At 42.4% G+C, this 13,148-nt stretch overlaps 1 protein-coding gene across 1 annotated transcript in view; it reads right to left on the bottom strand.

Annotated features, from left to right (window-relative positions):
• The window catches only part of NRDE2 (NRDE-2, necessary for RNA interference, domain containing), a 28,163-nt gene extending 16,030 nt beyond the window's left edge, over positions 1 to 12,133 (bottom strand). Inside the window, exons 1-4 of the mRNA XM_081172516.1 lie at positions 11,578 to 12,133; positions 5,702 to 5,810; positions 2,395 to 2,601; positions 1,396 to 1,542 (exon numbers count right to left, since the gene is read on the bottom strand). Of these exons, the coding sequence (XP_081028642.1) occupies positions 1,396 to 1,542; positions 2,395 to 2,601; positions 5,702 to 5,810; positions 11,578 to 11,767 (653 nt within the window). The 5' untranslated portion in view covers positions 11,768 to 12,133. The remainder of the gene's footprint in view (positions 1 to 1,395; positions 1,543 to 2,394; positions 2,602 to 5,701; positions 5,811 to 11,577) is intronic.
• Positions 12,134 to 13,148: the final 1,015 nt, after the last annotated feature.

Raw genomic sequence — 13,148 nt, 5'->3', positions numbered from 1 at the left:
CTGAGACCTTGCGCTTATTTTTGCCAGAGGCCAGTTCCTGAACCTTTCTGAGCGCCTTATGTGCCTCATTAAAAAGTTATGGGTGAAGAGACTGAGGTCTGAGAATGCCAAAAAAAAAAAAAAAGCAACCTGAGAGGCAGCTGTGTTTGTTTTTTTAAATTATGTTTGGAACAGAACAAATGAGCAAGAGTGTACTTCAGAGATGCTCAACTAAAAATGCTTTTAAAGTAATTATTACAAATGGGCACCGCAGCCTAGGCTGATCTGTCTTGCCAATGGAGATCTGTCCCAGGTCATTACGATTCCAGATGTATCGGCCTCCGATCATGCACCCTGCTCCCTTGCCGGCTCTAACAAGCCAGACTCCATCTGTGCTGCAGGCGAGGCAGACAGACATCAAGACAAGGACAGAAACAGGGGGAAGCAGCAACTGACCACTCTTGCGATGAATCAGGAGTTTTCAAGGTACAGAGCAAGATCTCTGGGCAACTCAGCAAATGTGTATATGTGCAATGATAAATGGCATATGACTAACTCTTCCAGGCTAGGACGAGGGAGAAAGAACAGTTTAAGCTCACTGAACTCAACGAACCCTATGTGGCCACAATCATCGGATGCTATCCCATCAGGCTGTTGGATCTGCCCATAGCTGTCAACTTTTCCCTTTTCTTGCGAGGAATCCTATTCGGAATGAGGGAATTTCCCTTTAAAAAAGGGAAACGTTGACAGCGATGGATCTGCCACCGTGGGAACTTCAGGAATTAAAATGGGACTCAGGTGGTGAATAGTGAATGCAGCTCATTGAGTGCAAGTATGACATTTGGGAGCAAATTTCTTTCCACTTGCCAGCTGGATTCAAAGCATCCTTGTAGCACACATTAAAAATTATGAGAGATTCTCGAGGGGTCGAGCTACGTACAGGAAGCGTTGCCTATTAAAAGCCACATTTTATTTTAACGGTAAAAAAACGATCAGCAGTTTATCTTGGGTTTTTCCTTTGTTGCAGCTGATCACAACACCAATGTGACAAAATGTTTTCTCCTCTATAAATAGAACAAACAAGTACAGAGACAGCACAGCCAATTAGGTACGGAATCATGAGCGCAAAGCAAGTTTGCAAATCCTAATCTCCTACTCTTTAAATACCGAAGCAATTTTGCTTCACAATGTAGAGCAAGCAGAAGAGAAGACCCTGTGACCTAAAAGGGCAACAGCAAAATGGTGTTTCTAGCACAGAGCCCCTGAGCAAGGACTCCATGCAGACTGTACGCATGCAGCTATACACAGAAAAATGTGGATCGGGCCCAAAGATTTCCTCTTGCCACATATTCAGTTTTTTTTTATTTATCAAAAACCGTTACTGCTATCAGATTTCATACCTGTAAATTTCATTACCTTGCAATGTTCCCTCGATACAGAGACTTATACTGCCAGTTGGCAGGATCTGGTTTCTTATCTGTTCTGAATACTTCTGCTGTCACACCTTGAACATCATCTAGCCAGATGGAGTGAATGCTCACATTTGAAGCTTTGTCTCCTAAACTGCAAAGGAAAAAAAAAAACGGGGGAGAGATTCAAGATTTCTAGTTTCCATCATATATTCCAAAACATCCCAGGAAAGCCAGCATGCCGTTGTGAATGAAAAATTTAGCTTTCATTTACAGTCCCAAAGCCAATTTCGGGAATCATGGATGGTGGTTAAGCCCTAATTTTCTCCCTAATTTTCAAATGGACATACAAGTTTAAGTATGCCTTCTTAATTTTTTCTTTTGGAGCATTGCGCTATTGTGCTGGGAGCAGAGCTAACTTTCCTTAACTGTTATTTTAATATGCCTGGGCAAACAGGAAGGTGTTCGCCTGGCACTGAAAAACTTCCTGTGTCAGCATGAGGTGAGCCTCCTTAGTGAGAGTATTCCGTGGTCAGTTTAATTATTTATTATTTCATAAAATGTATACGCTGCTTGACCGTTTTTTAAATAAAAAAACCCTCAAAGTGGTTTACAGCAAGATAAAAGAATAAAATTAGAACCAAGAACAACAATGATTTAATTCCTTCAAAAAGTTAAAACAACAACAAACTAAAAACAAATTAAAACTCGGATCACCTTTCTAAACATCTGGTTTATAAATCACAGGGTTCCTGAAGCAGGGGTTGTCATTCTCAACCAAGGAAATGAGTTTGGTGTTAGCATATATTGGAGATGGGGAACCTTGGAACTTGCAGGTGTTGTTAGACTACAGTTCTTATCATACCTGACCAATTAACATGCTGGTGGGGGGTTATGAGACTCTAACAATTGGGGGGGCACAGGTTCCCCATTCCCATCCCTGGTATATGGAACAAAGAGATGATCATGGCACATATAAATTCAGAAATAAAGGGTACTTACGTACTTCAGTTCTGCTTCTTTTTCATTATTTCTATCGTCTTCCACATCATCAGCATCTGATTCCGATTCACTTGTTCCCTGATGCTTTCTACTTCTCTTTTTTACTTTCTTGTGGTCTCGCTGTTTTTTCTTTTTCTTTCTTTTCTTGGCCGGTTTTTGGACACTTTCGCTGACTTCACTTTCTCCCAGTGTCTCTAAGCTGGAGCTTGTTCTGTTTATAAAATGTACAAAAATCTAAGAACAAAAACCGCACTGTTGATAATATTCACAATCCAATACTTCAAACTATGCAAAAACATAAAGAGCTGGCGGGGAATGCTAGAAAAACTTCTTTAAAAAAAATGGATGAAATACATGCATAAACTTAAAGTACTAAAGAGATATTAACCAAAAGGTTAATTTATTCCAGGGCATTTTAAAAGTCACCCTTTGTAGCTAGTGTGTTGTTGAAGGGCAAAAGCTACACAACGGGCAGCTTCATTTATTTATTCATAGGGTGCTCTTCAGCTAAAACATTTCAGAAACAGCTAACAAAAGATTTTAAAAATATAAAAACGATATAAAACATAGCCATGAGTTTTAAAAAAACAAACCAAAAAGGCTAGATTAAAGCAATATGGAATTCCATACCTTTACAGGCCTGGGAAATTAAGACGCCAAAAAATTATCAGGCTCATAGTCAGGTGAGCATCCTTGGGAAAAGAATTCCATGTGATAAGCTGAGACATCAGCAGGTGAATGGGAACCCACGAAGGAAATGACTGTGAGGAGGATTTTAAAAACCAGACAAGTGTGTGTAGGAGAGAGCAGTCCTTAAGGTAATCTGAACCCAGGCTGTACAGGACTTGCATTATTCCTCCTAACGTGTCCCCCCCCAAAAAAAATGAAAACAGAGCAGAGGATGTTGCTGGGTAGGGGCTCCTTGCCTTACCTATGCCAGCCTTTTTTTTCACCCAACAACAACAACATCCTCATCCACAGGGAAAAGATACAGGGGAGTTAAGTAGCTGGGAGGTGATTTTGAGCTGAGAGGAGAAAGACTGAACAGTCTCCTCCTTTGCACCTGAGTTCAGTTTCTAACGATCATTATCATGAGGAAGAATCACAGAACTGTCCCTTCCAGGCAGCTGAGCCAAAGCCATCACCTTTTCTAACACAGATTGATTACTGGGAAGAATCCAGTAAGTTTTTGCTATACTGAACAGAGCATTACATCAATGGTAGCAGAGCATCTTAGTGGTCATGACAGGATGATTCTTGAATCAATGCGAAATTCAACAGCCACAGAAATTAAGTATGAAGCATTGTTCCCAGCGGCCTAAACCTATGTTTCATCTATGAAGACAATCACTTACTATTTATAAAGTAAGCATTAACCTAAACGTAATGGCTGTGATCTGAAGAGCCACGTGCAGTGGGGAATGTATGTGCTTGTATGCCAAGGTTTTTCAGAGTTCCCTTTTCCTAATACCCTTTCCCTGTACAGTGGTGCCTCGCAAGACGAAAAGAATCTGTTCTGTGATTCTCTTCATCTAGCGGTTTTTTTGTCTTGCGAAGCAAGCCCATTGACGGATTAGCGGGTTAGCACTATTAGCGGCTTTTAGCGGCTTATCTGCTGATCGGATCAGCTGATAAGCGGCTTAGCGGCTTAGAAAAAGGGGGGGAAGGGAAAAAAACCAGCAGGAACTCGCAAGACATTGTCGTCTTGCAAAGCAAGCCCATAGGAAATTCGTTTTGCGAAGCACCTCCAAAACGGAAAACTCTTTCATCTAGCGAGTTTTCCGTCTTGCGAGGTATTCGTCTTGCGGGGCACCACTGTATTCTCAAATGCTCTTTCCTGAAAGCAAAGGACGCTCCCAAGCAGTGTAAATCTTAATTTGCTTCAGGTAGATAGCATTTTAAACATGGTGGGTGGACATCAAAGTACACCAAATTCTAGGTGCATTGGGGTTCAGCAGGACAGAACTCAAAATAAACTTTGCATCAAGGAACTGGCAGACTAGCCTAAACATATTTAGGCATGGCTAAACCCATCTAAGGTTTAGGTGCAGTCAACTGTGTAAGAGCAAAGCTGTATATTAATCAAAAAGATTTCTAGACAATAATGTTATTTTTTATGGCAATTAATTAGTGGCAGTATGGTTTCAAACTGGATGGAGGCCCGCTTGTTGAGATCCCTGCATTGCAGGGGGTTGGACTAGATAATCGCTAGGGTCCCTTCTAACTCTACAATTCGATGATTCTAATACACCAACCCTGTAATGATAATGCTGAACCGTAATTTTTTTTAAAAGGTCCTCAAAAACATTCTGCAAAAAAAATTCAAAGTTCACTGAAGAACAAATTAATTGATGCATCTATTAAAGGGGGGTTCAATCATTACTTTTGTGCCCTAATGAATATAAACACAGGATGCTACTACTACTGTATATAAGCAACCAAGTTTGCACTGTAAAGCTGGCCACATGCTTCCGCTTGCTTTCAGTATATTACAAGGGGGGTTGCTCAAAAGCGCCAAAGTACACAAAATAAACACCAGTATCTCTCTGCCCTTTGCTGGAAAGGCTGTGGCGAGAGAGTCTCCTATTTTCATGCATGTTGGAGCTGGACATTGGTATAGTCCTTTGGGAAAAAGGCATTTCACGTTATTGCCAAAATGACACAGCAAGCAACCCCCTCCGACCCAATTTGGGTCTTGTCTTATCATTAGATCCAAATTCAAACAAGAACCTTAAATGAAAAGATAGGCAGCCTTCCTTAGGGAAGTTTTTAATTGCTGATGTTTTAATGTATTTTTAATCATTGTTGGAAGCCGCCCAGAGTGGCTAGGGAAACCCAACCAGATGGGCGGGGTATTATATATCATCATCATCATCAACAACATTTAGCATTTTTTCTTGTTATCGGCAGCCCAATATTCAAAATAATCTACAGAAATCCCCATTTAAGTCGGGTTAAATAATATTTTGAACATGGATTCATCAGAACACCTTACTCGCCACAGCAAGGTAATTACGGGCCCTTCAAAGATGGACACTTTGGGTGAGACTTGTCTTCCATTCTTTTTCTTTATAAATGGGAAGGGAGATACTTTCAATCCACCTTCAAAACAAGAATCTCTGGGGAGAGGCTACTTGGAATTGATAAATACATAAATAATCATATTGCTTGTGTACTATGTACTGCATGCGAGACTAAATAAGAATGTATCACTGGACAAGTTGCCGTAGTTATATGTTGTTCTTGCAATTAAATGAAATCAATGAATAACAATGTATCGTGGGAAGGCAAGGTCCCAAAGAACACACTACCTTTGGAGCAGGGATTTGTCTGAGGCAAGGTCTGTGGCCTTTAAAGCATGCTGGTGTAATCTCAGAGCATCTTCACTGCAGAAGCTCGGGTTGGTGAGCCAGTTCAATTCTGCAGATACAAAAGACAGGTCAATTGTTCAAGAAAAGTCCTCACTGTGTTGTTGTTTTTAAGCTGTGGGTTTACCTTGTCAGCAGACAATGCAGCTTACAACAGACATAATGAGGAAATAAATAATCATCATCAATTACAGTCCTTGAAAGTTTAATAAAGTAAAGGCATGGCTTTCACATATTGTGTAATACAGTGGTACCTCTGGATGTGAACGGGATCCGTTCCGGAACCCCGTTCGCATCCAGAAGTGAACGCAACCCGCGTCTGCATGCGCGTGACGTCATTTTGACCATCTGCGCATGCGCAAGCAGCAAAACCCGGAAGTAACGCGCTCCATTACTTCAAGGTCGCTGCAGCGCGCTACCCGAAAACACTTATCCCGAAGCTACTTCAACCCAAGGTATAACTGTATTCCAAGGTAAATGCCTTCCACCGGATAATAAAAATGGAACTGTAAGAATGGTGCTAAAAAACACTTTGACAATGCTAGACAGGTGGCAACCATAGTGAGCATGTGCGACTGACACACGACCGCCAATACGTGGGCAGAACAGGAGCGGGTGGAACAGGGGTGGGCGTATGTACGCTCAACCAACACGTGTGGGGACCAGGAAGGGAACCTCCATGCAAAATGGTTGTCACCTGCACAAATAACAGTGGGAACTAGATGGAATTCCACATGCCATGTCCCAATATCCTTCTTTTCCCTGTAATACTCCTGATGTCTTCAAATTTGTGCTTTCCCAACCGCCTCCCACCCAACAGCCAATAAGGTGGAAGGGCAGAGAAGCATACAATATTTCTGGGATTTCCCAGACATATCCAGAATCCAGCTGTCTCTAGCAGTGTTCAGGTGGACACCAGAAAAATGTCCAGCTATATGGCAGCCCATGTTGGCTGTGCCATAAAACAAAACAAAACAAAACAAAACAAGCTTAACAACTTTGCCAAAAAAGCTCAACAACTTTTCTGGCAACCCTATGATATGACAGCATCACATTACGTATTTCTGGAACTAAAGTGGGGGGGAGACGTTGGATTGCAAGCCTGTGTCTGGAGCAGCCTTTCTCAACCTTGGGTCCCCAGGTGCTGCTGGACTACAACTCCCATCATCCCTGGCCACTGGTCCTGTGAGCTAGGGATGATGGGAGTTGTGGTCCAGCAACATCTGGGGACCCAAGGTTGAGAAAGGCTGGTAGAGGAACCTCCAGTTCCACCTTTAATGTTTGTAGGCTGTAGTTGGAGAGCAGCCATGGTTCAATGGCAGAGCACATAGAAGGTCCTAGACTTGATCCCTAACATCTCTGGGTAATGTTGGAGAAGAGCCCTGTCTAGAACCCTGAAGAGTTATTGCCAATCAGTGTAGCCAATACTAATGATCTGACTTGGTATAAGGCAACTCTCAATGTAAATATCTACATGAAATGAAGATGCACTGAAATTATGAGGGCTTAAATGTGGCTTAGCTTGCCCGCAAGTCATGCTCATCTGCTACCTTTAGGAGAACTAAATTATTTTTTATTATTCAGGCGCTTGGCTATAATGCCATTGCACAGTGGGTCAGGAGAAAATATTTGAAATGAGTCACATATTTCATGGTTATCACTTTGGCTTTTTAAATTAAATCCATTCCTCCTCTTTTCCCATCAGTTGTCCAAGACATAAAAATCCCCCAAGAATTTATTTCCATATATCTTTGCGCAGCACTTAGCATGAAGTCCTATAAATCACAACGGGATAAGATTTAATATCTGCTCATCTCGTTGAGAAGCCCTATGAAGGTTTAAGAGATGATGTTTGCATTATCACCAAGAACATTCTGGTAATTTTTCTTTTGTCCTTCACAGTAGGAAGAATATTCGTGTGGGGGCTGCGTGAAGTATACTGTCACGTTTTCTATGGAAAGCTAGTTTGAGCCACAGCAAGGGCCAACAGTTTGTCCAGCTGGTTCATCTAGAATTATGAGGGGGAAACAGTATCACATTTATCTATTCAAAACTGAGTAAGACATTTGGCCTTTCTAGTACATCAAATCTGGGTAGGGAACCTTTTTCTGCCCGAGGTCTGCATTCTCTTATGAGAACCACATTCTAGTGATGGGGAGACCCAGTGGGTGGAGCAATTAATGTAAAATTTACCTCTGAACAGTAGGTTAATTTCCACACACACACATACATCCCTATCTACCCTCTTATAGGCAAGCAAGAGGCATTATCAGAGGTCAAGGGTACATTCCAGCCCTCAAAGAGGGTACAAAACAGAACTGGTGAGTGACGAGGCCCGCAGAGAGTCTCGGGGGCTATACAGAGACATCTGGAGAACCATATTCATCCCCCCAGGCCTGAAGTTTCCAATCTCTGTATTGCACAGTTGCCTAGGCATTTGGCTCTCAGCTGGCAGCCTTAATCTGGCAGCCTTATTCCACCTTTAAGGCTGGAATAATGGTTTAGGATCAGACAGATGTGGCTCACCAGGTAGGCTGGAGCTGCTATGCTAACTTCCAGGCAGGACGGTCACTGTTGCTTACTGGGAGAGGGGCAAGGCAGCAGGGAGGTTAGTGCGGAGCAAACACACCAGCAGAGCCAATCCACCAGTCCCGGCCATGCGCTTGCACCATGCCACCATTGTACCACACAGCGAGCAGCTTCTGGGATTAGAGTTCTGAGTTATTAGTGGGCAGCTTACAGAATTGAATCTGGAATATTTTGTAGCAAGATGGGAACGCTCCATTTCAAGAATGCCAACCATTCCCACTGCTAATGCCGCCAGCTGACAACTCATAATGTAAACAAATCAGAAGCTGAAGTGAGTTCATGGGTCATTACTCCTAAATAACTGGCAGTGTAAAAAAGCTCCTTAATTTGTCTGCAGAGCAAATCGTATAACTTCGTAGAATCAAATGAGGACTCAAGAATTAAATCAGTTTTCAGAAAAAGAGATCTTCAGCTGACAGCAGCAGTCAGCGCCATCTGTTTTCTAAAATGATTACAGTGGCTTAGACAAATTTCGTGCGGGGATAATCAGGGTCTAGTGAAAACAATTTTGAAAGCCAGCACCACCTACTATGTGGCCTCAAGGAAGTCACCTGCCTGAAAGACACCAGGAAGAATGATGCGGTGAATGTGAAAATGAATTGCGCAGAAAATGTATGAAACCAGATACCAGTGTGGAAACAATAGTATCTATTGTAGCTTTTATTTGAAAAGAGGGTAAGTGGCAACATTATGGCCCAGAAATTATGAGGGCAATGTAGACTCAGTAAAGGCCCCCAAAGGAAAGACAACTCAATACCATTTGCTGCAGGAACTAGTTGCCCATTTTGTGGTAATTTGAATGAATTTTGATGGGATCATAACATTTGATGACATAAGAAGAATCCTGCTGGTAGTATCCTGTTCTCACAGTGGTCAACCAGATGCTTGGAAGTGTTGCTGTTTCTTTGCTACCTCTATGGATACAAAACTTTATTTCCAGAGCCATTCTTTCTTTAGCTAAAATTTGTGCTCCTTTCTTCTTATAAGACTCTAAAGACTACCTGGGATTTCCAAATTAGCTATCCAGGTGTAGGTCAGGCTCAAACTCTGTTGAGCTTTAGAAAAGAAACTGTATGGCTTTAGTCCAAATAAAGTATGAAATCAGTTCACAACGCAGAGATGCAAAAGTATTGTTCCTTTAAACAGCAACTTCGGAGGTACCTTATTGCTTGAAAGCTAAAAGTCTTGGGGAGCACTCTACAGATGCATAAGTATGTATTTTTGTGAATTTAAAAGAAAATTACATTTTTAACCCACCCACAAAAACACATGCCTGACAGGAAACTATGTACTTGCAGCATTTTGATAGCAACTGAGAGGGTTTAGAGAAACCAGACATCAGACAGATGGTAATCCTGTTCAAGCATTCAAAGAACACGTGAGGACATAAAGTATTAAGAGGGTAGTGGGCATCCCGCCATAACCCCATCACTTGACCCCCAATATGGGGAATTATCTAGATGATAATCAGTTGTAACTGATTATCTAGATCCACAACAATCTGGGCTCAGAACTAAATCAGTCTGGTTGCCTTGATGGATGACCTCTATTGTGAGAGACATGGGGAGTGTGACCATGCTACTTTTGATCAGTCTCTCAGGGGCTTTTGATACCATTTACCACGCTATCCTCTTGGACCAACTCAGAAGGGTAGGTACCAGAGGCACCAAATTAGGGTAGTTCCAGTCTTACCTTCAGATCTGTGATCAGACAGTAAGACTCTATAAGTGTACCTCAACACTCAGGCACTAGTGCTATGAGTAATATCCTCACTCCAATGCTATTTAACACCTATATGAACATGGCTTTTGGGAGCCGTCATTAGGAGTTTTCGAGCAAGGTGCCACCAGTGTTGTCCTTATTGTATTTTAACTGTTGTACATACATAATTATTTGCTTCAGCATAGGCTGCCAGGCGCTGAGTACGTACATAATTTTATTTGTATGCTGCCTTTCCATAATTAAAACCATACTCAAGGTGGCTTAGAACATTAAAAAAATTACATAATTGCAAACTTAGCAAAAGTAGTCATAAACAATGAAACATCAAAAAATACACAACCAAATCGAACCACTTTCCACAAAAATAATAGGATCTAAAATTAATTTACCAAAAAAAATGTCAATAATAGCAACAAACACCCCCTCCCCGCCTCCCACAAACCCCTAAACGATACAAAAGTCTGTTTAGCAACCTCAGCTTTTGTAACTGGAGTCAGACAGGGCCCCACCTGACAGGCAGGGAGCTGGTCTTCCAGGACTCACAGCCACGATGATCCACCATGAGGGCTAGAAACGTAAATATTTTTAATAGTGTGACATCCCTAAAACATTACCTCAAGCACGTGCATCTCATACAAATGTGGATCCCATAGTTCTTTGCCAGTTTCTAAATTTCAGCAGGATAATTTCAAACTGCTTGAGCACAACATGCCTTCAAAAAGGCCATCTCCACCTTTACACCATATTAGGATCTCTCAGAGAGAATGAATCCTCTTAACAATTAGTTGCATGACAGTTCAGGATATCAAATGCATGTAAGCAGACCGAGGTGCATGGCTGTCACGGAGAAGAGGTGTTAACGCATGTCGTCCATTTTAATCAGCCATGTTATCTACAGTTCTCTATCATGTTACTTGGCCAGAAAGTTTGAGACTCAGAAGACCAGTCAAAAGAATGAGAGCTGGACAGTAATCTAAGCCAACTTATTTAGAAGCAAATCCCGCAAAAACCAACAGAACCTGTGGCCCAGTTCTGTCCTGATGTTGCTGGACTTCTTCAACAAGGCTCTGAGCACAAGAAATCAGAACGGAGAAGACGGAGAAAAAGGAGATGCTTGGAAAGAGGGCGATGATCAGAGGTAGTTTCCCCGCTGCCATCGTTTTACGAGCCACCCGTCCATCCCGTCCTTTTGCTCAAAACTAAGGGAAATGTGCATTTGCCTGTATGGGGAATGAGCCTATTTTGTGTGTGTGCATGCATGTGTGTGTGTATGTATGTATGTGTATATATATATATATATATATATATATATACACACACACACGCACGCAAAATGCAAGAATCCCATACTTTTCAGAGGTGAAGGGGCAGGATATCCCTGCAGAAACCACTTTAGGTCTCGGCGCGCGGAGGTAAAGCAGGGACCCGCTTTGAAGGGCGAGTGACTTCAATGAACAGGACGAGCCCATCAGGGCAGACGGAGGGGGGGGAAGGAAGAGTCCATTTACCTCTCTTGGAGCCCTCGGTCTCGCCCGCTGGCGCCTCCCCGGGTTTAGCAGCGCCCGCGAAAGCCGGGAAAAGAGCCATCCCTTCCCTGCTCACGGAAGCATCGGCGGCGCTTCCCGGATGCCGTTCCCACGGAAGAAATCGCGTGGGCCGAGACAAGATGGCGGCAGCGCAGCGCCTTTGCCCGAGCATGCCGGGAAATGTAGTTTCGCCCGGTTTCAGCTCCAAAATGGCGCCGGCTACAAGATGCTAAGGCGAAGAAGCCACACTGGTTATAATGTGGGCGAATGGCTAGGATTAAGGTGGCTGCAGTCTCAGCAAACACCGCCTTGTTCCTGGTCGCTGTAATTGTGTTGCTGCAGCTACTATTGTCGCTGTCTCTTCTCCATGCATCTTTATTTTTCTCTTGATTTCACTCCTCCCCATTCCACCCACCTCCCCAAATATCTGTGATAAGGTATGTTATGGAAAGTGGTGTTTTTGGGTTTTTTTGGTCCATCTGTTATGTGTAGGTTCAGCTGCCTCTTAATACATCATTGCCGAACTCAGCATAAGGGTTCCCGAGGTGGGAATGGCAACGCGTCGGCATTTTCATGCCGGGTGCCATTTTGAATCGAAATGGCAGACCAAAACATGACTTTGGTATGACTTCATGTGTATTTTACCATAGGTTTGGCCGCCTTTTGATATATCGTTGCCAAACTCAGCATGAGAGTGCCCAAGCTAGGAGCTATACTCATTGTTGGTGCTCATTGCAGGTGCCATTTTGATTGAAGATGGATGACCAAAATGAGACTGCCCATTTTTTGGTGTGGTGACACCAAACTCACAAATTACACTCTCTCTCTCTCTCTCTCTTTCACACACACACATAAATATTTGCTAGTGTGCAAAAATGCCTGCCAGTTTAATTATTTTTTGTGTATCTGATGGACGGTAGACCATAAAAGCTTATGCCACAATAAACTTCTAAATCTCTAAGGAGATTTCTCAAATTTTGAGACTATTTGAAGGGAATTTGTTTGCTTTAGTATTTTCTTTTTTATTTTAACACGTGAATCCAAATCTTTTGGTAACTAAGGCTAAGTGATAACTTTTATGTTTGACTTTTAGATGACACTCATAGTGCTGATGCCAACTCCTGCTTAGTAGGGTAAATATGCCCTTGCAGCCATGATGTTTAACCAATTTTGATGAAATAGTGAAGGCAAGCTAATATTAGACCTAACATTTATCCTAAAGGTTTTTAGAAATTAAGTTGAAAAGTTACAAAATGATAGACAATTAAGAGTTCTTCTTTTCCTCTTCTTTTTTTGCTATCACACATACTCTGCACTAAATACGTTAGAGGATCAACTGTGTTAGCTGTTAAATGACACAAAGTTTGATGGTGTCTAAACCAGTGCTGCCCTGCTAGCCACCCCCAACGACACATTCTCAAGATGGAGGGGGAGGGAACAGCTGCAGTCGCCTGCGGTTCCTGCGCAATGTTTGCCATCTTGCCAAAGGTTGCAGGCAGCTTTACCTGCAGCAATTGCATGTTGATTGCCCTCTTAAAAGACAAAGTCCAGCA

This window comes from Podarcis bocagei (genome assembly GCF_964188305.1).
Source record: "Podarcis bocagei genome assembly, chromosome: 1".
Taxonomy (NCBI): Eukaryota; Metazoa; Chordata; class Lepidosauria; order Squamata; family Lacertidae; genus Podarcis; species Podarcis bocagei.
This window is presented reverse-complemented; position numbering and strand designations above follow the sequence as displayed.